This window comes from Petaurus breviceps, unplaced genomic scaffold (genome assembly GCF_028583685.1).
Source record: "Petaurus breviceps papuanus isolate PSGF00001 unplaced genomic scaffold, PetGlider_PUasm1.0 688, whole genome shotgun sequence".
NCBI lineage: Eukaryota > Metazoa > Chordata > Mammalia > Diprotodontia > Petauridae > Petaurus > Petaurus breviceps.
Window position 1 is genome coordinate 12,144,986 of NW_027186457.1, and position 26,296 is coordinate 12,171,281.

Genomic DNA, 26,296 nt, shown 5'->3' on the forward strand with positions numbered 1-26,296 from the left:
ACCCCCTTAATTTCCAATTCTTTGCCACCACAAAAAGAGCTGCTATAAACATTTTTGTACATATGGGTCTTCCTCCCACTTCTATGATCTTTTTGGGATATAACCCTAGGAGTGGTATTGCTGGGTCAAAGGATATGAAAGTATTTATAGCCCTTTGGGCATAATTCCAGATTGCTCTCCAGAAAGGCTGGATCAGTTCACAACTCCACCAGTAATGCATTAGTATTCCAATTTGCCCACATCCTCTCCAGCATTTGTCATTTTCCCGTTTTGTCATCTTAGCCAATCTGACTGGTGAGATGTGGCACCTCAGAGTTGTTTTGATTTGCATTTCTCTAATCAATAGTGATTTAGAGCATTTCTTCATGTGCTTATAGATAGCTTTAATTTCTTTCTCTGAAAATTGCCTGTTCATATCCTTTGACCATTTATCAGTTGAGGAATGACTTGTATTCTTATAAAGTTGACTCAATTCTCTGTATATTTTAGAAATGAGTCCTTTGTCAGAGACATAGGTTGTAAAGATTCTTTCCCATTTTCCCACCTCCCTCTTAATCTTGGTTACATTGGCTTTGTTTGTACAGAAGCTTTTCAATTTCATGTAGTCAAAATTATCCATTTTACATTTTATAATGTTCTCTAATTCTTGTTTAATCATAAAGTCTTTCCCTCTCCACAAATCTGACAGGTAAACTATTTCTTGTTTTATGAGGCTGCTTATAGTATCAACCTTTATACCTAGATCATGCACCCATTTAGACTTGATTTTGGTATATGTTAGATAATGGTCTATGGCCAGTTTCTTCCATACTATGTTCTAGTTTTCCCTGAAGTTTTTGTCAAATAGTGAGTTCTTATCCCAAAAACTAGGGTCTTGGGGTTTATCAAACAATAGATTACTATAGTCATTGACTTCTGAATCTCGTGTGCCTAATCTATTCCATTGATCCACTCCTCTATTCCTCAGCCAGTACCAAGTAGTTTTATGACTGCTACTTTATAGTACAGATTGAAATCTGGTATAGCTAGGCCACCTTCCCTAGCATTTCTTTTCATTAATTCCCTTGATATTCTGGACCATTTATTCTTCCAAATGAATTTTGTTACTATTTTTTCTAGCTCTCTAAAGTAGTTTTTTTGGTAAATTAATTGGTATGGCACTAAATATATAATTTAATTTAGGTAAAATTGTCATTTTTATTATATTAGCTCGCCCCAGCCACGAGCAATTGGATATTTTTCCAATTAGTTAGATCTGACTTTATTTGTGTGAAAAGTGTTTTGTAGTTGTGGTCATATAGGTCCTGGGTCCTCTGAACTTTCTCCTCCTCGACAGGCTTCCACATTGCATCCCATCAAACCGCCCAGTCTTTCTTAAAGGGCTTGGAGAATGGGGGAGTCTGCGTCATCTGTGTTCTAAACCATCCGATGGCCAGCTTCTCTGCTGTGTCTTCCCCAGTGTCTTCTTCTTACCCTTCTTCAGCATCCTCCATGTCTTGTACAACATAACATGACAACTTAACTGAGTCCCCCTTTAATGATTTGGGGATCTTGAAACATCGCCGCATGCTACGGGGAAGGGAAGGAAGAGAATAACCATTTATTAAGCGGCTGCTTTATGCCAGGCACTATGCCAAGTACTTGACAAGCATCTCATTTGATCCTCACAATATCCCTGTCGAAACGGGCACTTTTATATCCCTCGTTTGACAGTTGAGAAAACCGAGACAAATGGAAGCTGAATGACTTGCCCAGGGTTACATAGCTAGTAAGTGTCTAAGACTAGATTTGAACTCCAGTCTTGCTAATTCCACACCCAGTGTGCTGCTTCCAAAATGGTACATTGCATTATACGCACTAAATTGTACATTGCAGAGTGGTGTTTTGGGGAGAACCCTGTACTTGGAGCAAGGAAGGGATAGGGTTTTAATTCAGTCTCCAGTATTTAGTAACTGTGTGACCATAGACAAATCACTTAATCTCTTTGATACTCAGTTTACTCATCTGCAAAATAATAATAACACTATTCTTTTGCTTTTGCAATTGGGGTTAAGTGACTTGCCCAAGATCACACGGCTAGTAAGTGTTAAGTGTCTGAGGCTGGATTTGAACTCAGGTTTTCCTGACTCTAGGACCAATGCTCTCTATTCAGTGCACTACATAGTCACCCCTGAAAATAATTATTATTATACTAGTATTCACCTGGTTGCTCTGAGGACCAAATGAGATAATGTTTGTAAAGCATTTTGCAGGTTTTACTCTCTAGACAATTGTCATATACTATAAAAATTGAAGAGATAGAAAGGTGAGATTTTGAGGATCTGAATGTATCACCTTCAAAGCTGTACTAATACTGAAAGATGTTTTTATATAAAATCAATTATCAGTCATTTATCTTCTTTTCAAGATCCCAACTTGGTGTTAATTGGTGGCTCTGATTCCTTTAAGTTCTGCTTCATTGAGGTTTTACTTTGCTTGTTTTATTTCATTTACTAAGATTGTGTTTCCACTTTCAGGGGAGTAGGGTGTCTGAGCAGATGATAATGGTCTGTCCCTAAGGCCAGAGCCCAGGATGCCTCTGTTGCGGTTGCCTGTGCCTTGAGGGATGGGGTAATAAGGAGGTGAATTCTGACTCTGACTGACCTGGCTCAGAGAATCCAGCTCCAACATTTCACCCAGGTCTGAGTCTGATCATGCATTCATTTGGAGAGGATATTGGCTTTACCTTTATTTCCTGGCCCAGTGCTGCAGGCAGCTCTCTGAGCTCCGGGATTATCCATGGCAAATCTTGTTTTCTACTTCTTTCTGACCTAATTAAGCAGAGTGAACGGTACAGTACTTTGATAGAAGTGTTCATTATCTCATTTACTGTTACTCCCCCATGCAGGGTGCAGCCCAGCAGGAAAAGTCTTTCAAAATCAATCCTTCAATGACGTGTTCAAACCTAAGGAATATATGCACATGTGTGTATGTGTACATGTACCTGTATGTCCTGTTTCTTAGATTTACACATACTGTGTATGTGCACCCACACCTGTGTGTATAAACAGAAGGAACATGGTTCATACACACTGGGTACATATCAGTAAACATACATGTATATATGTGGATGCATGTAAACCTAAGGATCACATTTGTCACATACACCATGCCCCTGAGGTTTATGTGTGTGAGTGTGAATGTGAATGTGTGTGTATAAAGAGAGTCGGTGGGTGTATGTATATGTGCATATGTTTATCTTTGTGTATATGTGATGTATGTAATATCTATATGTGTATATGTGTGTATGTAATATGTGTATATATACAGGCACTGTTCAGACTATTATAGCGACACTAAGATTTTGGGGGCATCACATATGTGTGTACATACACACAGATACACAGCTAGCTTTGAGAAAGTCCGACTGTGTTTTAGGACGGCCTAAGAGATGACCACTTTGCTTATGTCCAGTGTTTTAAAGGGCAGGCAGAGATGGGGGAAGTGTGTTAGTTGGGGAAGCTGGATTCTTCTTTATTCGTCATTGTTTTGTTGGCATTGTTACGGCTTTCCCAGAACATGTCAGCCCCTTGTTAAATGTAAGTACTGAGACACTTTTCCAATGCCAAATAAAAATGGTGCTTGGATTAGCCTGCTTGTGGATTTATGGGCACTCCTCCTCTGCTCCATTTGTATGGATAATTAAGACGACTCTAGGTTTGTAAATTTTAGAGTAGGAGGGAAACCTCCAGATCATCTTTTTGTCATTTCCTGCCTTGTCATAATTTATCCAGGCAAGATGTAATTTCTGTTTTAAAGGCTTACAAATTAAATTACCGGAGCGTTTTCAGACACTTCAAATTAAGGTGTCTTTATTGTTCAGTAGTACAGGATGTTCTACGTGTGTGGTGGGGTTGTTGGTTTGGTTTTGTGCTGTTGTTCTCAAATCCTGAACTTAAAACATTTCATAAAAGGCCTTTTGAGTGGGTGCTCATTTCAAGTCAGTTCCCTTCAGTAAACATTTGCAAACCATCTATTATGCGCTTGGTGCTAGAGATACAACAGGAAAACAGTTACCGCCCCTGCCCATAGGAAGCTTACCAGCCCTGAGGAATTACAGCAGGGACCAACAGAAGTAAATACAAGAAAATTTCAGGAAGGAGAAAGCCAGGAATTGAGGGGTCCTAAGAAGTGAAAGAGGAGAACTGGTTCACAGAGCACGGCCTGTACAAAGGTCTGGAGGTAGGAGATGGTATGTTCAGTTTAAGGAACAGTCAATAGGTCAATTTGTAGAGGGTATAAAAATAAGGCAAGAAAGGTAGGTGGTAACTATAGTTGTTATTATTTGTCCTTTATTTTCAAAGAGGATCAATGACATCATGGTCTCTGTGGCAAAAAGGCTTTAAATCCCTGGCTGAGGGGGTTGGTATTTTAGAAGCAATAGGGAACAACTTTGAGGAGGGAAGCAAAATGGTTAGACCTGTGTTAGGAATATTAATTTATCAGCTGTGAGAAAGATGGACCCAAGAGCAGAGAGACTGAAAACTGGGAGGCCTAGAAGACATTGCTATTAGAAAAGTCTAGGTGGATGTTGATGAAAGTCTGATGTCAGAGACTACCTGTGGCAGTGAGTGGGAGCCCTCACATGGATTCACCAAGTGCCCAACATAGGGAGATGAGGAGAGGTCAACCCATACAGGGCTGAGGGATTAAAGGTCATAATGAGAATGAAGAGTAGTTATTATTAGTCATAATAAGGCAGAGAGAAAGATGGGCATCATTTTTTTTCCAGGTCTTTGCAACTACAAAAAGGCTACTACATTTTTTTGCTGTCTATGGGACCCTTCTTTTTAATCATTGACCTCCCTGAGGTACGGTATATGCTGAGGAGTAGTGTCTCTGCATGAGACCTTATGGACATTTTAGGAACTTTCTTTTCATAACAGTCTTTGAGTTTGCATTTTTACCCTAGGGCTTATGTAATGGGAATGTAAATTTTTAAGATTTTCCCTGCCCCTAGGCTAAAGTGCACCTGGAGCCTGGGGTGGGAGGCTTGTTTTTCAGTAGATACTTCTTGATTAGTCAGTGGGTCCAGAAGGTTGTTACTTTCTCTGAGCCAGGAGAAGGTATATAAGCCCTGATGTGTAGCTTTGTTTTGGGGCTCACTTTGAGAAGTGTTCTGTGATTTGATCTGGATTCTGGGAAGCTGTTGTCCAGAGCCCCTGGCTTTGAAAAAAAACCCCAGATGTTGATTGGGTATGGATGTAATGGTTGGACAGTTTGGAAATCTGTCTACTTGATCTGTTTCTGTCTTGATAATTTTGTCTGTATATTCTGAAGTTCGGGGTGCTGACCTTTTTCCCCTGAAAGAGGTAAACGATATATGTTTGACTGATTAAAGTAAGCTTGTTAACCCATTTTGAGTTGCTTTGCTTTATCAAAGCAGATGCAAGAACCTGTATTGGCAGCAAACCCTGAGGATGCTTGGGGTGCTTGCTGCCACAGCTTAGTAAATGGATTTGCATGTAGTGAACATTTAATAATTTTTTTCATTCATTCATAATTCCAAATTGATTTCCAGAATGAAGAAATTCATAATTCTTTATTGTTCCTACTTTTCCATAATACCTTCTGTAGCCTTTGTCAAATTGTTGGGTATGAGGTGAGATCTTAAGAGTGGCTTTGATTTTAATTTCTTTTTATTAGTAGTGATTTGGTACAATGTCTTGTATAGTTGTTAGTCATTTGCAGTCTTCCGTTTGAGAATTGTTTCTTCTTATACTTTGTAGAATGAATGCCATTTATTTTAGTCTTAAATATTTCTGGTAGTTAACTAAATATCTTGACTGTCAGACCATTATCAAAATATTTAATGCAAAGGGTTTCTTTGTTTTGTTGTTTTTGCTTTTTCCCCTATGGATTCCTAAGGGAAGGTTATTGTTTGGGGGTTTGTTTTTTTTTAAAAAGCTTTTGCAGAAATCTGAGTGTCTATGTCTATATGTAGGAAATCACTGGAGAGGAAAGGGCCGTGGAAAATTGGCAGAATAGAATTCTGAAAACCAAATAAGAGGAAGGAAAGCATTTCAGACGTGGATAACATTCCATATAGTAGGTGGGAGTTGTTTTATTGCCCACCCCAATGGAATTGCTTAGCTGATTTAATTGCAGAAAACAAGGGGCCAATAACAGAGGTAATGAAGTGTTAATATATTCAACTAAGTGTAAAAAAATGTCTTTGTTATCCCTTCAGGAAATATGCAAAAGCGTTTCTGATTCATCTGGAAGGGGAATTTGACAATTTTGGCCCCAAATTGGGTACATCCCTGATAGTTTTTAAAAAGGTAATCTTTCCAGCCCATGGTTCAGTTGAGGCTAGGAGGAGGGTTTTTTTGTTTGTTTTGGTTTGGTTTTTTTGGAGTATAACTGACCCATCTGCCACAGATCAGTGCATGGGAGGGAATTTCTCTTTCCTTCCCCTACCTCCCATCTCCTATGGCATCTCCAGGGGACCACTGGCAGCAGAGAAGAGAGCCAACTGTGGATTCAAGAAAGAATAAGCCTCAGCAATGGGAACTGACCAACTGAAAGGAATCAAGATGAGTGTTCTCAGAGAGCAGCACAAGGACCCAGTGTGAAGAAAGGGTTATATGAGAGTGCTGTGTTACTAGAGGCATGGGATCCCATAGCCACATATTTTCCCTGTGTGTGTGCCCTCTAAGTTTGTACCTATTCTTTGCAGAGATTCTATGCATATTTGTGGGAGAGGGTGCCTTAAGTTTATAAGGGAGATATTTTGTAGCTATATTTTTCACTTTGCCATTTTAGTAAATGCCTTTGTTTTGAGCTAATTGTTTCTACTGGCTGACTTTTAAAGGAAGCTCATCAGTAGGGGTTTACAAGCTACAGTTCTTGAAGTACAGACCCACAAAGTACTTTTGAACCTAGGCTAGTTATACTGCTGGGACCCAACATGCAAACCTCTTAGTGCCAGGTTGGGAAGGTAGGTAATTGTGCGGAAGTATGAGACAGAATTAGGAACCTCTAACAGTACAGGTTGGCTGGAATGTAGGGTATGTGAAGAGAAATAATGTGAATTAATGCTAGAAAGGTAGATCAGAGCCATTTGATGTAGACTTTTAAACACCAGGCTGAGGAATTTATATTTTATCCTTGAGCATTGAGTTCTTAACCTTGTTTAGGTCATGGACCCCTTTGGAAGTCTAGTGAAGACTATGGACCCCTTTTCAGGAAGTTTTGAAATAATTGGAGAAAATACTGAATTTTGGTTAGTGAAAATAAAGATATTTTTTCCTCAATCAAATCTGCAGGCCCCCTGAAATTTAGATAGAACACTAGCCTGGACTCAGGAGGAGCTGAGTTCAAATTCAGCCTCATACACTTACTAGTTGGTTTGGGCAAGTCCCTTAACCCTCATTGCCTCCAAAAAAAATCAGCTAAAGCATTACCTTTTGAGGGATGCTTTTCGGTGACCTCTCAGCTATAAGTGTCTTCCCCTCTTTACCTAACAAGGTTACCTTTCATATGCTTCATCCATGCCTGTATATAACTGTCTATGTACTTCTTGTCTCCCCCTTTAGAATGGAAGTTCTTTGAGGGCAGGGACTGTTTTTGGCTTTGTAGCCTTGGTTTGTTTAGCACAGTGCCCTGCACTTGGTAGACCTTCAATGAATGCTTGCAGATGGATTGATTTCCAGATCTGTAAAATGAGGTGGGATTGCATGACCTTTAAAGATCCCCCTAACTCTGGGTCTCTGATCTAATCTTTGCATAATTTACTGGTGGGCTGTCCATAGCAGGTGTAGTGATTGCAGTGTATGTAAAGGGCTGTTTGTGCAGTCTGCTAGTTAGTTAACCCAATTGGTTTGAGTGCTGAGCTAATGAAATGAGGTCATAGGTCCAGTCCTACCATAGGCACTGCAGGTTGGAGGCTTTGTTATTGACGCACAATGCAGGTCCATCTGCAGCCATTGTCTTGAAATTTTTGGATCCTAAGAGGGATTGAACAAAAGAGTCTGGGTGAATCAGTATAAACTCATCCCTAATGCGGGAAAACAACCCAAAACATTTCTCCTAATGACACTGAGCCAAGACATTTACAAACTGCTAACCTTATTGTATTTCCTTATTCCATCACTCCTTGCTTTTCTTCCCTCATCTTTAGAATAATACTAGAATCATAGTTATACTGGCAAGCATCTATTAGCTCTTTAAGGTCTGCATAGGTCTATGAGCATTTAAAGGTCTGCAAAAGCACTTTACAAATATAATCTCATTTGAGCTTCACAACATCCCTGGGAGGTAGGTGCTATTATTACCTCATTTTACAGATGGGGAAACTGAGGCAAACAGAGGTCAAGTGTTTTGCCTAGGGTCACACAGCTAGTAAGTGTCTGAGGCCAGACTTGAACTCAGGTGTTCCTGACTTCAGGTCCAGCACTTTATCCACTAGGGAGTCATGTTGTAGAATCCGGATGCTTTCCAAATTTAGGGCTCCTACACCTTTCCCTTTGGTGAGGACTGAAATAAAGTCCTTTTCCCAAAATTAAGGGCCTTGCCCAAGTTCACAGAGGCATTAAGAAGAATAATTGAGATTTAAACCCGGGTCCTCTAACTTCAACCCTAATTAATTCTCTTTCTGCTATGAACTGGGTGCAGTTGATTTTCTCCTCTCATGATCCCTCTCCCCTACCCCACTTTCAAGGCCAGCAATCAGGGGATGGGAAGGAAGCAGAGCCAACAAATATATAGCAACATTTCTAACTAGTTAGTTGTTGAAACATAACATCTGTTTAAATAATCTGCTGCTCAAATGTGTACTAACCTTGACTCTTGCTGTTTAATGAAGTGTTTAGAACAGGGATTCTCCATCTCTCTGTGTCAACAGCTCCTTTGGCAGCCTGGTGAGGTCAAGGGACCCCTTCTCAGAATCGTGCCTCTAAGTACACAAAGTACATGAGATTACAAAGAAAACCAATTATAGGGAAGTAGAGTTGTCAAAATATTTTTTTTTAATCTCATGAATGCTAAGTTAAACAACTCTTTGCTTATTATAATATCAGTTTATTATAAAATCAGTTTTTTAAATCAAGTTGATATCTTTTTTTATTAACATTTTTTATTTAAAAAATTTTAAATTTAAATTATCTCGTGTTTTTACAGCACCCTGATTTTTTAGTATATTCTTCCATCTGCTACCCAGCAATGTTCTATGTTCTTTTATTTTTTTGCCTTTTGGAGGGCAGTTGGGGGTTAAGTAACTTGCTCAAGGTTACACGGCTAATTTTTTTGTGTGTGGGTGTTGTGTCTTAGGCTGGAACCGAACTCAGGTCCTCCTGATTTCGGGGCCTGCACTTTACTCACTGCATCACCTAGCCACCCCAATGTTCTGTGTTCTGAGGGATGGTATATCCCTTATGAAACGAAAAAGAAAAGAAAAAAGTTCAGCATGCAGGGCTCAGCGACAAATCAGCCTTAAGGTGTCTGACAAAGTAAAAGACACAGTCCGTAACACATCTCACCTCCCAAAGAAGGAAGGGAGGTGTATTTTCTTATCTTTTCTTTCAGGCCAAACCTGAAATCATTATGCGTATGCATAATATCATTATATAGTATTCTGGGAGGGTGTTTTATCTGTTTTTTCCATTTCTTCACTCAAAGTTTCCTACTTCAGCAAGTTCCATATACACCAAAGAAATAGTTGTGGTCAAAAGATCAATGACTTTATAGTAAAAAAAAAACCCTCGAGTTCAAATACCAGCACTGGTGCTAACAACTAGTGTCCTCACAACCTTAGCAAGTACAGTTATCCCTTACACCTCATGACTTTCCCCATTGCTATTTCGATATGTCACAGGGTCAGTATAAGAAATTAAATGGGAATTGGGGGGGAGTTTTGAGGAAGCCACAGACTGACACATGAAGGCCAGCAGATGACACAGAAAAAGTTTAGAAACTCAGAAATGCATAAAATATATGTATAGCATTGTACAATATCACTCAAATTTTACAATAAGGTACTATAAACGTCCCATAAAAGAAAAAGAGGGAAAAAATCAGACTTCTCTGGTACAAAGGGATTTTTACATGGATTTTCCAGATCACAAGGGTGCTATAAATCTGACCCCCACAATGTGGAAGGGGTAACTCTAATTTGAATCTCTAACCCATCTGTAAACATTTGCACAAATATCATCAGGTAGTAGTGTCAAGAAAGCACTTTATGGCTTTTAATAAAGCACTACATGCAAACATGACACGTGAGTATTATTTTGGCAGCTGGATAACATGGTAGAGATGGTACTAGACTTGGAGGCAGTAACACCTGAGTTCAAATTCTGGCTCCAGTACTTGCTAGTTGAGTGGCCCTGGACAAGTCACTTAACTTCTATCCGCATCAGTTTCCAAATCTGTAAAACGGGGACAATACCTACCTCACAGGGTTGTGGTAAGAATCAAATGAGATAATATAGGTCAAGTGTTTTGCTTATGTTAAAACATTTTATGTCAGTCACGTCTGACTCTTCCATGACCCATTGGGGTTTTCATGGCAAAGCTACTAGAGTGGTTTCCTATTTCCTTCTCCAGCTCATTTTACAGTTGAGGAAACTGAGGTAAACAGGGCAAGGTGACTTGCACAGAATCGCACAGCTAATATCTGAGGCTGGATTTGAACTCAAGGCATGTCTTTTTGACTCTAGGCCAGACGCTTTATCCAGTGTGCCACCTAGCTGCCCAAAGTGCTTTATACGTGCTAGCTATTATTGACGGTAGCTAATATAAACTACTTTCCAGCAGTATGAATTCTGCAGGAATCTTTTTTTTTTTTTGAGGGGTGGGGGAATAATGTAAGTGGGGAGGGGAGGGAGGTGTCCCATGATGGTTGCTGTCCTTGTGGCCTTATCACTGTGCAATGTATTGAGGTACTGTCACTATGGTGCCCTTGCCTGGGCCCCGTCTGTCCCCTAATCTTCACGATGGCACCGGTTGGACTCTCCGGGATTGGGCCCTCCTCTCTTCTGCGACAACTAAGCCTGCAGTTGGCTTGTACCCTGTACCACCACAACTCCTTACTCATGATTTAGACGGAGAATGGAATAAAGGGATATGACTTTGATTTCGATGCATTGAAGATGGCAGAACTCAAGATGGGGGCTCACAAAGGATAGCCTCAGCCAGCAGTAGGAGATAAAATCACCAGCAGAGAAAACAGGGGCTGTGGATGGCCATGGGGGCTTGAGGAGAGAGGTTTGGAACTCTCACCCAGTGAGTGGGAGTCAGTCGATGAACGTCTCTGAGCAGAGATCAAATAGTGAAACCAGCTTTTTCCAGAAAATGAATCGTCTATGAAAAATGCCAGCTGCAAATTGTGCACATGTTGAATGTCTACTCCAATCATATCCTTGATGAACTGAATGAGTATAAATGGGCTTTTATTCTGTAAGAGTGACAGAGCCTGGCATTTAAGAGATGCTAAATAAATGCCTGTTGAATGGAACTGAATAATTATGAAGGCAATCAATCAATCAGTCAACATCTATTAAATGTCTCCTATGTGCCAGGCATTGTGCTGAGGGTACAAAAAGAGGCAGAGGACAGTCCCTGCCCTCAGGGGCCAAAGCCACACCGTTCTATTTTAAAAGAAAGTTAATAAACTAAAGAAAAAATGTTGTCTTTTGGGTGGAATGTTGGTCTTTTTTACTATCACATCATCATCCTTCCAGTTACTCAGTGTTTGAAACCATGGTGTCATTTTCTCCTCCTCCTTCCTCACACTAGAGAGCCAATCAATTGTTGAATCTTTTGGTTTCTAAAGCCACATCATGTCTGAACTATGTCCACAGTCCCTATCTAGTACAGGACATCTTCACCTCTTCCCAGACTATTGCAATAGCCTCCTAATTAGGTTTCCTCCAGGCCATCCATCCTCCACTCAGGTGCTAATGTGGTTTTCCTAAAGTGCAGATTTAATCATGGTAGCCATCTATCCAGTAAACTCTAATGGCTCCCTATTGCCTCTAGGATCAGATGGAATCTTCTTTGGCATTTGAAACTCTCCACAATCAGACTCTCTCTAACCTTTAAGATCTCTTTTTTTTTTTAAATAAATTTTTACTGTTATCTCTTGTTTTTGCCTCATATTCTCCCAGAATCCCTACCCACCTCCTTCTCTCTGTTGCTAGAGAGTCATCCCATATAACAAAAAATAGTTTTAAAAAAATCAGCAAAACTGATCAAGCAATACATTTTTTTTTAATCTGAAAATATATGCAGAGTTCCACAGCGGTGGACTTCCCACCTCTGCAGAGGAAGGGGAAAGGTATCCTTCTACATTTCTTCTTTAGAATTTTGCTTGTTCCTTATCATTTTACAACATTCCACTTCCAATTGCTTTGTGGTAGTCAATTTTTCCATTGGCATTATTTTAGTCATTGTATATAATGTTTTCTTGCCTCTACTTATTTCACTCTGCATCAGTTCACGTAAGGCTTTTCATTTCTGTATTCATCACATTCTCCATTTCTTACACCACAGTAATATTCCATTGAGTTCATGTACCGCAATTTGTTTCTTTTTGTTCTTCTTACACATGGAACACTTGCACATCTTCTAAAGTTCAGCCATCCAGGCTATATTTCCTGTTCCTCACTGACAATTCATCGTCTCTCATCTCTTTGCCTAAGCCTGGAAGGTTCTTCCCCTATCCCTTCACATGTTAGAATTCTTACCTTCTTTCAAGACTCAGATCAATTACCAGATTCTGCAGAAAGCCTTTCCTGGTCCCCTCGAGCCTTCCCCTCCTGCATCTACCTTGTACATATCTTGTATATACCTATATATGCTGTCTCCACCTTAGAATGTAAGCTCCTTGAAGGCAGGAACTTCTTTGTACTTTCTCTTTATATTATCTAATGCTTGGTGCTTGGCATATAGTGAGTAATTAATGAATATTTGTTGATTTATTGAATGTTTTCTTCAACACAGTTTTTTTTCCCCACTTAATGGCACTGTTGCCTTTGTTAACCAAATGTGAAATTTTCTTGATAGTCGTATTAGAAGAAATACTGCATGAGATGGGCCCTCAAATCCATGGCAAAGTCCAAATATTTATTTACTCCCATGAAAACATATCTAAATTATTTCTGATTTAAATATGTCTTCCAGGAAGTAGCTTCACCATCTTTTATGGAGATAAAGGCTTTGCTTTTCAGAATACCAATAAATGAACATTTACTACATTTATTTAAAAATAAAGATTATATTGGATACAACATTAAATGGATGTCATGCATTTAAATTTTGCAGTCATGCATTCTGACATAATCCCATCCATTTAATAGAGGATCTAATTTCCCAATATGGTCTTAAATAAAGTCTCTGAACACTATGGAAAATCTTTTACTTATAAATAATTCACAAACCATGGAGAAACTTGATGTGATGAGAATACACATGATACACAGAAAATGAAAGGAATGAATGAACAATGAGTAGCCAGACCTTAAATAATACAAACCATTTTCTAGAAAGATGGTTGGCAGCCTTAGAGTACCCAGGGAGGGGTCGCATGTGGCTAGTCAGTCATGTTTGGTGCTCATTAGAAGCTATGCTCGTTAACTCAATATGAAGAGTTAAACTACTCCAGCCTGCTTCCTTACTGTAGCATCTCTTGTTGATCAGTGGTTAGGAAAGGCCTAATGATTAGTTATGAGCAAAGAGATAGAAGAATGCCATCTTTAAAGAATATGATTTAGAAATTACCTATCAGGATTGAGATATCTTTCTAATTATATTTGACCAGTATTAGCATTTGGGCTGTGTACAGAATAATGTGCCAAATGAGATTTGTGTCAAGATGTCACACAAGTTGTCCACAACCTCAAGGCAGTCTATTCTAAATATCATTTTTGGGGAGAAAAGTTCTGTTGTTTTGTGCAGAGAGAAGATCAAGAGAAAAGTTGACAGTTTCCTTTTAAAAAAAAATCTTATTTTTATTGATTTCTTTTGTTTTTATATCACTTTGATTTAAAAACACATGCCTCCCCCCAGCATTAACCCAGGGAGCAATATCTTCTAATGAAGATTTAAAAAAAACAACACAACAGCCAACCATCCCACTGACTCTGTGCAGAGCATATGCAATATTCCAAAATCACGGCCTCCTCCTTCTGCAAATAAGGGAGGAGGTGATTTCTCCACTCTTCCCTGGAGCCAGCTTGGACAAACTAATTACAGTGTTCAGGTCTGTGTTCCTTCCGTTTATATTGTTGAGGTCATTATGTATGTTGTTTTCCTGATTCTGTTTACTTCACCCTCCATCAGTTTATATAGGTCAGCCTGTGTGTCTCTACATCTCTAAAATCCTTTTATCTTATGTCATGGTAATATTTTATGACATTCTTGGGTCAGAACATGGCTAGCCATTCCCAATTCATGAGCGTCTACTTTGTAGGAATCCTCTTTAAAAACAAATTCTTTCTTTGTATAATGGAAAAAGGCACTGGAGCTGAAGCCAAAATAACCAGATTTGGATCCTAGGTCTGACACTTTACCTTACTAATTTACCTGCTCATTCAGCCTCTCTGAGCTTCAGTTTCCCCATCTATAAAAATAACGATCATTTCAACTATCTACGAGGTATCGAGGTGGCACAATGGATAATGGAGTGCTAGGCCTGGAGTCAGGAAAACCCGAGTTCAGATCTGGCCACAGACACTTTTTAGCTTTACTAGCTGTGTGACGCTGGGCAAAACCCTTGATCTCTGTTTGCCTCAGTGTCCTCATCTGTCAAATGGGGCTAATAACCACACCTTCTTGCCAAGGCTGTTGTGAGGATTAAATGAGATAATAATTGTAAAGGGCATAGTGCTGTGTCTGGCACATAGTGAGTGGTATATAAATGTTAGTTGTTATTAATGTGATTGTGAGGAAAGTGTTGTGTAAATGTGAGTTCATTCAACAACAGACGTTTATTAAGTCTCTGTTTATGAGTGAGGCACAGAGGTTGGGTGCTAGATATTAAAAAATGAAAGATAAAGGTCTTTGCCTTCAGTGGTCACTGCCATATAAACATCTCTGAAGTCCCTGCTATGTGCCAGGTGCTGGACTAGGAAAAAAAGAAAGATAGTCCTTGCCTTCAAGGACATGGAAGACTTCACACAAGGGAGATGGCCAGATGTGGGGCGCTTGGGGTCCATGGCCGTACCCTTTAGTCAGAGAGGCAGAGGGTGGTGATGACAGGGTGGAGTCCCAAGGCTGATTTTATAGGCTCTTATAGGATGCTGAGGTTATTCCAAGAATGAGGTTCCTGAAGCATGGCTGCTCAGGGAGAGGGGTCCCAGAGTACGGCGGTCAGGGGAGAGAAGTAGGTACAGTTATATGGACTATACCCATGATTTAATTGGCTTCAGAACTGGTGAGAAAACGATTAGGGCAGGTTGGCACCCAGTACTTTTCAGCTTACAGTCTGGATCACTGAGAGGTTAAGTGACTTGCCCTGGGCTGTGACCAGCCAGTACTGGTAGCAGGTAGGGCTGGAATCCAGGTTTTCTAGGCTTTTGATGAGCCACTGTGCCATGCAGAGTTGAGTGTCGATCTAAATCCTAACAGAAATTCTCCCTAGAGAATTTTCTTATTGCATAAATTAACAATTAATAGGTGTGGGGGAACAAAACTTGTAACAAAGGCAGGCAGAGAGTTTTGTCCAGAGCAAGATAACAGCTTATTTATTTATTTTGCAGATGACCTCTCTTTATTCTATTAATTGTACAAGACTATCGAGCAGCGGTAGTGCTTTAATTTACAAATGGCCATTAACAAGATATTTAACTTTGGTTTATACTTAGCATGCCATCCAGTGAAAACTGCAACTGAATTTTTGTGGCTCATAAGATGACAGTTTAACAGTGATGAGTAAACTGTTAGTAAACGTGGGTCACACTGGCCACCTCAGCCAAAAAGCCAGAGCCCCTGCTCGTGATAAAATGTATTAGTTAGGCTAACTATAACCAGTCAGTTGGGTCAGTGGCCTCTCAGTGAACCAGAGACCTCAAGTGAGGGCCAACAGGGTCTTTTAAACCTTGCCTTGTCTTCCTTCTGATTGGCCTGACCTGGCGAAGGTGGAGAAATCCTGATTGATAGACATTTTAATGAGGAAGTGGGTTAAGAGTTACCTTAGCCCCTCCCTAGTAATCCTCAGGTAAGAGGATTAGTCTGCTGCTAGGAAAGTGAGTTGGCCATCAGGTGAGGCAGATCTGCAATTAAGGAATGTTCATTGCTTTATGGGGCCCAATTGCTGCTAGTAATCTTGACTAGAAAATCACAACCATTTTCAATCAGGTTCTCCTTGGTTTGACCTCCCTTCTGGGGAGACAAGATCGTCCCTAATTTTAGGGATGTCCTCCAGGGACGTCCTAGCTCAATTTGGTTCTGTCTATCTGTACTTAGAGATTCGGGTCCCACTTAAACTAGTTAGCTAATTAGCTAGGTTGGAGTGATCACATTTACAGTACCACACCTTGAGAGTTAGACACGGGGTCTGACAAAATGGGGAGGATGGATTATAGGGTATATTCATTACTAAGTGATATGGCATAATATTAATTTGCCTCATAGGAAAGCATTCCATTAACCAGTAACCAAACAACTTCTATAAAGACTTTGTTAGAGGCTGTAATTAACTTGATTTTCCAGTCTGAAGCAGGAGCTTTTAAGAAATGTTTTCTCCCCCAGATTTCCTTTTCTTTTCTTTTCTTTTTTTATTTGATACTTGACAAACATCAATAAAAATTTCCCTACACAAAGAATAAAAAGAGGTTTGAATATGAAACTTTTAATTGGCTTCTTTTTCTTTTGTTTCTTTTTTTTTTAAGTCCACATTAGGTTTAACAGGATAGTAGTATCAACCCCTCCCAGCTGGTCCTTTCCCCTTTTAAACTCCCTTCAACTCTTGTCTGTAGGCTTCAGGCTATGGGAAGGGTTGAGCAGGTGGTTCTTATCCTCTTGGATCCTTCATTTCCCTATTTAAGTGGGCTGTTGGCCCACCCAAGGTCTTTCCTCCTCAGCTCAAATAGTGACCTATGAGAGGGGCTATTTTAAGAAACAAGGATGTGATTAGGAAAGCCCTCTGGCCATACCCTGGGTCTCATCCCCCCTCAGGTACTGTGACAACACTGTGCCTAAGCCCCCGAGGAGAAGACACTTCCCTCTTCAGGGACAGAAATAGGGTCACTTCGCTTTTCACTAAGGGGAAGCCAGCTAAGTGCTTATGCTTAAGCACTGATGGCAGTATTGTTTGTTGTTATTCTGGTCAGTCCTGACCCCATTTGGGGCTCTTTTGGCAGAGACACTGGAATGGTTTGCCATTTCTCCAGCTCATTTTACAGAAGAGAAAACGGATGCAAACAAGATGGAGTGACTTGCCCAGGGTCCCACAGCTAGTGTTGGAGACCCAGATTTGAATTTAAGAAGATGAGTTTTCCTGACTCCAGGCCTGGCACTCTGTTCACTGTGCCACCAGCATTGTTGCTTTATTAATTTAAATTGTAAACTACCCGGGGCAGGAACTATTTTTTTTGCCCCTTTTTGTATCCCCAGGGCTTAGCACAGTACTTAAACATATTTATTGGTCACTTCTAGTCCTATTCACTCCTGAGCATGTGAAGTTTGGCCTAGTGCACCCACCCTCTTTCCTTTCCTCCCTAGTCCTTTCCTTGAAGTATAAAATGGCAGACAGGTGAAGGGATGTGGGTAAGGTTGAAGGTTAGGATGCTGGTCAAGATTCTCAGTCTGCCTTCTCTTTCCCCTGACTCCTTTCTCTTCTTCTCCCCAGTTCTGTTATGTTATATTCTGTCTTAGAGAACATGATCCATTTTGCTTTAAAAAGGTCCTTCACTACAAGAGAATTCTAACTTAGAGGACAAAGGTGAGGTTAGAGTAGTGCAGACTTACAGAACTTCAGACACAGAAGGAAATTTAGAAGTTCTTTTAGTTCAGAGATTACATTTTTCATGTATCCATTTGTTTGTTTGTTTATGGAGGCAATCAGGGTTAAGTGACTTGCCCAGGGTCATAGAGCTAGGAAGTATCTGAGGCCAGATTTCAGCTCAGGTCCTCCTAACTCCAGGACAGGTGTTCTACTCACTGTACCACATAGCTGCCCAGTTCAGTCGTTTTGATGAGGTGCAAGCTTTGGGAACCCCCTTAAGCTCCCCTTGAATCTTTGAGGTACAGGCTCTGGGAATCCCCTTGAACTCTGAATCATCCCATTTCATGAGGCCATAAGTTTTCACTGTGGCTCTGCCCAAACCTTTGTTACTAGCTAGGCCCTCCATTGTCCATCTACTTCCCACCCTTGAGCCTATCAAAACATCTATACCCATGTCAACTGTTACCTGACCTAATTTTTCTCTTTTTGGAGGGGGTAATTAGGATTAAGTGACTTGCCCAAGGTCACACGGCTAGTAAGTATTAAGTATCTGAGGTCACATTTGAACTCAGGTCCTCTTGACTCCAGGGCCAGCACTCTATTCACTGGACCACCTAGCCACTCTTACCTGACCTTCTTAACTCCTCCTGAAGACCCTTCCCAAACTCATCACTGGAGTCTGACCTCATCTGACTCCTCCTGAAGACCCTCCCCAGACTCCTCCCCTAGGCCACACCTAGATTCCTCCTACAACCTTTCTATATATAAGACCCCATCTTGTCTCCATGTGGTGTGAGAATGCCATAGAATTTTCTAGCACAGACTTACTCTGTGTCCAATACAAGTGAACTTTTAATAAACTTTACTTTTCTTTGGCTCAGAGAAGACTTGAGTTGAATTCATTCGGCAGGACCTGGTGCGTTGGTATTTTGGGGTCTCGAGCACCCCTAAACCCTCTTTGGTTTCAAACTGAAAATGCATTTATAAAGGGTAGGACCAGCCGTAGTCTAAAGAGTTTTACTTATACAAAGTGTGAACATGCCTCCTGAGATGACTGAGGACATGCATTCGTGGCAGTAATGAGTACTGCCATTTCAGGTAGTTGTTGACTCATTGACATTTCATTGAAGAGGTTTGATTCCATTATGCATTCACTAAGGCTGGGGCATGTGGCCTTTGGAGTCCTCATTAGCTTCTGCCATCTCGGAAGGCATACATGAGGGCACTAGAGAGTCAGCCTGCTTCCCCATGGGACCTGAAAAATCTGAATAACTGACCATAGTGGTCCAACTTTTGATCCTTCCTTAAACTGATGCAAATGCTGCCTCCCCAGTCAACTGCTTTTCTATATTAAGTGCTTGGAAGTATTCTCTGCATTAAATAATTGTTTGTCCTTCCTTGGAAGAGGACCAATGGGTGAGGTCTTGACTTCCAAGTGAATTGGATTTAAGTGAGGCAGGGCTGTGCAAAGTCACTAGCTTCACTCTCTTCCTCCAGGAATCAACTGGCAAGACACATAGATCAGGACGACCAACAGTGGCCCTGGAAGCAATGGCCTTTTTAAGCTAAGGTCTTTCCTAGGTCTGTTTATCTGGGGCAAAGCCCATTCAGCAGTTAAAGGTTAGGTAAGAACTGAAGTAAAAAAAGGACTGCTTTGCCTTCACAAAGAATCAATCTGGGAGGGGAAGACCCCCAAGGTTTCAGACCAGAACAGGAACAATTGCTATTTGTACTTGACTCTGAGCCATCACAGCCCAAATAATGTACAAGTGAGTCTTGGGCTGGGACCTATTATTGGCCAGTCAGTGAGAGCCAGAGTGATTGAGTAGTTCCATTAGTAATACAACTGAAATGATCTGGGAAGTATGATAGTTAGGCCCTAATTGCCAAAAAACAGAGCTAGGAAGGACACATTGGTTTTGGAGACAGACTTGGGTTCACGGTCTCTGCCTTTCCCACTTAATAGCTATGTAACCTTGGACAAATTGTTTTCATTTCTCTGGTTCTGAGTTTCCTTCTCTCTAAAAATGAAGACTATGGGAGTCAGAACCTGAAAGGACACTTAGTGATCATCTAATCCCCACCTTCACATTTTGCAGGTGAGGAAACAGGCTAGAAAGATGAGGTATCATTTCTAAGGTCTCTTAGCATTAGGTAATTAGGTAGGTAGCATTTGTAGCATATCCAGGGATATCCTGACAACCATCATCACTGATGACATTTCTCCTCTTAGTCCCAAGAATTCCCTGCACAGCATGAGGAATAGGGGTGGTACTTAAGGAGAAAAAATTGGAAATAACAGGTGAACTTGACTAAGTAGTATACAAAGAAATATCTACTGGATATGATTTTAAAGATAACACAAGAATTGATTTTTTTTTTGAGATAGCTCAGAGAGAGGAGGATACCAAAAAACAAGGGGAAAAAATCACTGACAGTATCATTAGCCAACGTAAGACCACCGAGCAGACATGATAACTGTACCTACTTACATATAAGAGATACTTGGATGAAAATATGAGTGATTTTCCTTGGCATCATTTCAGTCACATTATTGATTGAAAGGCATAGAGAATATAAGACCTCTTCATTTGTTGCTTATTGATGACGAAAAAATATTGACTCAGTAGGACATAACTCAGCTATGAAAGCTTTCCAGTAAGCCATCTTCCATACAGATATTATTAATGTACAAGTTTCCTTAATTGACATGACTGCAAAGTTAATTTTGTTGAACAGTTTTCTGATTATCCATATCAAGTGAGATATAAACCACGGCTATGTATGCTCAAGAGAGGCATCATCTGTCACTGTGATGTGGAGTAGAAATGGAAGGAGGGGCAGGTGGTGAGGAACTCTGGATGCTCCCATTTTTGAATGGCTCTTTGATGACTACATCAAGGCCAAGCCCTTTTCCTTCATCCCAGGCTACTCGCTGACACAAAACACCAGGGTATAGAATGCTATGATGTGCCAGGTTGTAGAATGACTGACAGCTGTTATTGTCATCATTACTGGCAGAATCATGGGCTCTTTACATGTAGTCAGCTCAACTTGTTTTCTGGTCATACATCTCTCACACCCGTTGTGTAAGTTCCTGTCTTATAAGCATATAGAGCCATCGAAAGGGTGTTAATGTTTAAAAAAAAAAAAGACAGTCCTTTGTTTTAAGGAGAAATCTCAGAGTCATTTTAAAAAACTCTGCAATCTTCTAAAGACAGCCTTCTGGGACTCTTCTCCTCTTGTTCGATTCTTGGCCCGGTTCAATGTCCATTTGCAGTACCTATATGTGGATAGATGAGTACTGTAGATTGTCCATTTAAATCCATATCATGGTCTTGACAATAGACTTTCTTCAGCTACTTGATTTTTCTGTGGGGTTGATAAGCCAAGTTACTTTGATTATGCATCTCATTTAGGTATTCCTGGACTTGATGTAATTAATACAGTGTCCTCCAGAAGCAGGACTACCTGTGGGACCTCATTGTTTGTAGGGAATCTCTGCCTCTGGTTCTATGGTGGACCCTCTCCATGACAATGGCAAACACTTTTGATGAGTTTTTATCTCCCTGTTTTTTGCTTCCCCCATGTTAAAAATCAGAGGGTGGTTAAAATTATACCTATTATATCTTTCATGGTATCTTACATGATTCAAAAGCTGGATCTCACCTACTGAGTCATGCTGCCCTATCTTTTTGTTAGCTGTAAAAAAGAAAATGCATTTGACTCAGTAGTGAAAAAAAGACCCATCTCAAGAGTTATCATGACCTGGGCACAAATTGACTTTTCAACCCTGGGTAAGGGGCTCTTAATCTTTCAGTACAATATTTTAAGATTATAATTGCAGAATGGTTGCTGATTTGCATTGGCAGAGGGGATGTCCTCTTATCTTATTACTGTTATAATTATTAATATAGTGCTTTAAGGTTTGCAAAACATTTTACACATGTTACTTCATTTTATCCTCATATCAACCCTATTTGGAAGGTGCTGTTATTTCCCCCCATTTTACAGATGAGGAAATTGAAATTGAGAGACATTAAGTGACTTGCCCAGGGTCACACAGCTAGTAAGTATCTGAGGCCAAAGTGGAATTCAGGTCTCTCTGATTCCATCCAGCACAGAGTCGGCTGTCTGGAAAATCCTGTCACAGTCTTTGCAGATATTTTCTTCCATTTTCAACCGTGAATGCCCTTGGGATCAGTAAATCAATAAACATTTCTGAAGTACCTACTAAGCACCAGGAACTAGGCTAATTGCTGGGAATGCAAAAGGAGGCAACAATTCTTACCAAGTTTATTTAATTAATTTATATTTTTATTTAATTATATATATAATATATATAATAAATATAATATATAAAAATATATAATAGATATATAAATAAATATAATATATAAAATATGTAATAGATATATAAATGTAATAAATAAATGATTATTTAATAAAAATTAAATTTAGATTTAATTTTTTTTAAATTTTAATTCCATTTTATGAGCATACATTGCTTATAATCTTTTGCCATTCTTTTCCACATTTTTACAATTTATACAATTTATATTCTAAACTGCCGTTACATTTGGCTGCTCTGTCTCTCTGGCAGGTCTAAGGCAGTTTCACAGATCTGCTTAAGCAAAATACAGATGTGTACAAGCACACGATTACACCTCATATCAAATTTGGAAGTATTGTCTATTTTTTCCTGACATTTGATACACGTTTAAGATCATAGGATCATCAATTACTAAACATTTATTGAGCACCTACTATGTTCCAGGCACTGTGCTAAGCACCAGGAGGCTACAAAAAGAGGCCAAAGAATGCCCCTGCCCTCAAGGAGCTCACAAACTGCCAACAAGCAGGCTGATATAGACAGATAAGCTATGGACAAGATAAAGAGGAAACAATTAAAAGAGAGAAGGCATTAGGATTAAGAAAGGCTTCGAATCCTCGAATACTAAAGCTGAAAGTGGTCCAATCCCAATGTTTTGCAGATGTAGGGTGGGTGTCACGATATGCCATCCAGGCATAGGAACGTCCATCCCCAGCTCTGTACCACCTGCCTCAATGTGACGTGTGCTCTCCATGATGGGGATAGTCATTGTTCTTGTGCATCCATAGTTTTTGATATGGATAGTCAGACAACTGTCCCACAAAAATTTTTAGTGGTTGCATCCATGAAGGACTCTTGTATGATACTCTTAAATATCTATAGGTCTCGGTAGACTTGAGAAATTCAGTGACTTTTCCAAGGTGAAACAGTCAGCTAGTGGACAAGCCAGGTCTCTATCTATCTCGTTCCCTTCTCTTTTTATACATTGCCAGCCACTCAGGTTACCGAAGTAATAATGAATTATTAGTACAGTAGTTTATACAACTGGACACCTGTGTTTCAGTCCGTCAGCACTGACGGTGACTCTTGGCCAATGTCACCACCTCTCTCCACAGGTCAGCTTTAGATGGTGGAGGATCTCCCTAAGGAATGACCGCCGTTTGAACAGACCTGGAATGACTAACGAATGCCATGAAGACTTCTTGGATGATGTGAATCTTCATGGTAAGGTATAGGAAGGAGACTTGCAGCCTGTTCTTTTTCACTAAATAATGGTTTGACATGGCAGCTTGGTTGGTAGTAGATACGGCATTAGATCTGGAGTGAGGGAGACCTGAGTTCAAATCCAGCTCAGCTCTTAGTAGCTCTGTGGCCCTGGGTAAGTCACTTTTAATCTATGCCTGACTCAGTTTCCTTACATGTAAAATGAAGATAATGGCCCCTACCTCGAAGATGAGGTAACATTTGTAAAATTCTTTAAAAACTTTAAAGTGCTATATTGTTGTTGAGTTATCTCTGACTCTTGGTGACCCCATTTTGGGTTTTCTTTGGAGAAGTTCTGGAGTGGCTTGCCAGTTCCTTCTCTAGCTCATTTTCTAGATGAGGAAATTGAGGCCAGTGGGGTTAAGTGACTTACCCAGGGTCACACAGCTAGTAAGTGTCTGAAGCCAGATTTGGACTCATACCTTCCTGACTCCTGGCCTGGGGCTCTATCTACTGCACCACCTAGCTGCCCTTAGTGTCATATGAAGATTAGGTATTATCAAGAAGAGAAAAATGTATTATATTTTAAAGTTCTCCTTGGTTGGGGTAGGGCCTTCACTAGCTCACGTCATGACTCATGCACGCCTTCACAGCTAGTGCTGTTCTGGTCCTCCACAGAGGGTCCGTCCAACTTCCTCTTCCACTGTTTCACTGCAGTAATTAAGCTCCCTGGTTTGTGGCATAGTGGAGAGAGATCTGGCCTCAGAACCGGGAAGACTTATTCAAATCCTGACTCTGAAACCTACTGACTCTGTGACCCAGGAAAGTCCTGAAAGCTCTCAGTGCCCTAGGCAGCCTTCCAAGAAGAGGTGCAGACCTGTCCAAGTAGAGGGAGTTGCTTCCAGGTCAGGCGTCTGGGCCTCTCGCTCTCTGAATGTGACTGGCCCACCTTTTCTGGTGATACATTTCGATAATAACTCATGACTCTTAGCCAACTGATTGCATGCAGTCGGCCTTGGCAATAAGTTGCAGCAGATAAAAACCAACCATGCTTACCTCTTTTGCCTTTTGGTCTACCTAGATACTAATTCTTTGGCTATAGTTGTGTTTTATGATTTGTAGCCTCTGAACATCACTAGGAAAACACTCATCTAAGAAGATGGTTCAAGGGAACAACTTGAGATGATTGAAAAAACAGAGCTATTTCCCAAATATAGTCGAGCCCAATTTTCTTTTTCTTCTCAGCATTAGACCTACCCAAATGCAGTGCCTTTCGAGGATATGTGTGCTAATATAGTAACTTCATGGTCTGCTCATCCAAATATATGAGATATTCTGAACCATAGGCACTCATCATCCCTCCATGTAGTTTCTGTCCCATGGATCAATAGGCCAGATTCTCCTGAGTGGTTTTGGGTAGTTTACTAAGAAGACTCTACCTTACTATGAGAGGTGATGTCATCTCAGACATGGGCATGTAGGAGCATCCCACAGCATAGAAAGAATCACTCTTCCCTTTGTACCCTGGGAAGGCCATCCTCCTCCTCAACAAGGACAAACACCTCTGGCAGGCAGATGTTCCCATTCTGGGCTGTGTTTGGTATTGATCTTGAGAGGAACATCAACAAAAGTCATCTCTGCAGTTATAAACATCTAGGAAATACCTGTGATCACGGAGGCATGGCATTTGGGTTTCAAGGGCCTTCAGTGGCCATCCAGTCCAACTAACCAGTACACAAAGGGATCCCCAGTAGGACACACTGGACAAACGGTTGTCCAGCCTCTCCCTCCTAGGAGATCTCCAAGGAAGGGAAACCACCACACTTTGGGAAAGCCAAATAATAGGAATATTAATAGGAAATTCCTTCTGCAGCTTCTCCTATTATGACTCCCAGGACTGAGGGAACAAATGCAATCCCCTACACGCAAGGACTGAAGACAGACAGCATGTCTCCAAGCTAAATACTTCCACTTCCCTCAGTTTACCTTTATGTGACATGAGTCGGAGTTCTTCACTGTCCTGGCTGTCCTTCCCTGTACACTCTATGGCTTATCAATGTCCTTCAGCTTTGGGGCCCAGAACGAAACACTGTTAACACTCCAGATGGAGTCTGGTCAGGGAAGAGCATAGCAGGATTATTACTTTCTCCTTCCTGGAAGTTATGCCTTTCCTGTCATGGCCCAAGACTACCTTAAGTTTTCTGGCAGCTACATCACCATATTGAATTTGATGAACAGATCTTCTCAGCCCTTATCCAAGACATTGGTAAAAAATGCTAACCAGCACAGGGGCAAGCACAGATCCCTAGGGCCTTTCACCTGAGATGTCCTGCTACAGTGACATTGAACTCTTCTCTTAGTCCAGCCATCTTCTGGTTTTGAATCCATTTGATTGCATTGTGATTGAACCCATTTCTATCCATCTCCTTTGCAATAGTGTGAGAAACTTTTTGCCTTTTTTTTTTGGAGGGGCAGTTGGGGTTGAGTGACTTGCCCAAGGTCACACGGCTAGTAAGTATTAAGTGTCTGAGGTCGGATTTGAACTCAGGTCCTCCTGACTCCAGGACTGGTGCTCTATTCACTGCACCACCTAGCCACCCCTAGTGTGAGAAACTTTGATCAAAAGCTTTTCTAAAGTCCATCAGGGAACCTGGGGCCTCAAGGCCACGTGGCCTTGAGGGTGCAGGTTCCCCACCCCTGGCTAGGTAAACTGTGTCCAATGCATTCTCCTCATTCAGTAGTTTAGTAATCTTGGCCAAAACAAAGGAAATGAGGTTGGTCTGACATCTCTGCTCTTGATCCAACCATGTTGGCTTTTTGTAAGCCAACCACTTCTC

The 26,296-nt window shown here is 40.7% G+C and overlaps 1 protein-coding gene across 1 annotated transcript in view; it reads left to right on the plus strand.

Moving 5' to 3' along the window:
- FBXO36 (F-box protein 36) overlaps positions 1-26,296 on the plus strand; it is a 96,803-nt gene that overhangs the window by 43,830 nt on the left and 26,677 nt on the right. The window contains exon 2 of the mRNA XM_069104628.1: positions 23,372-23,480. Coding sequence (XP_068960729.1) covers positions 23,372-23,480 — 109 coding nt within the window. The remainder of the gene's footprint in view (positions 1-23,371; positions 23,481-26,296) is intronic.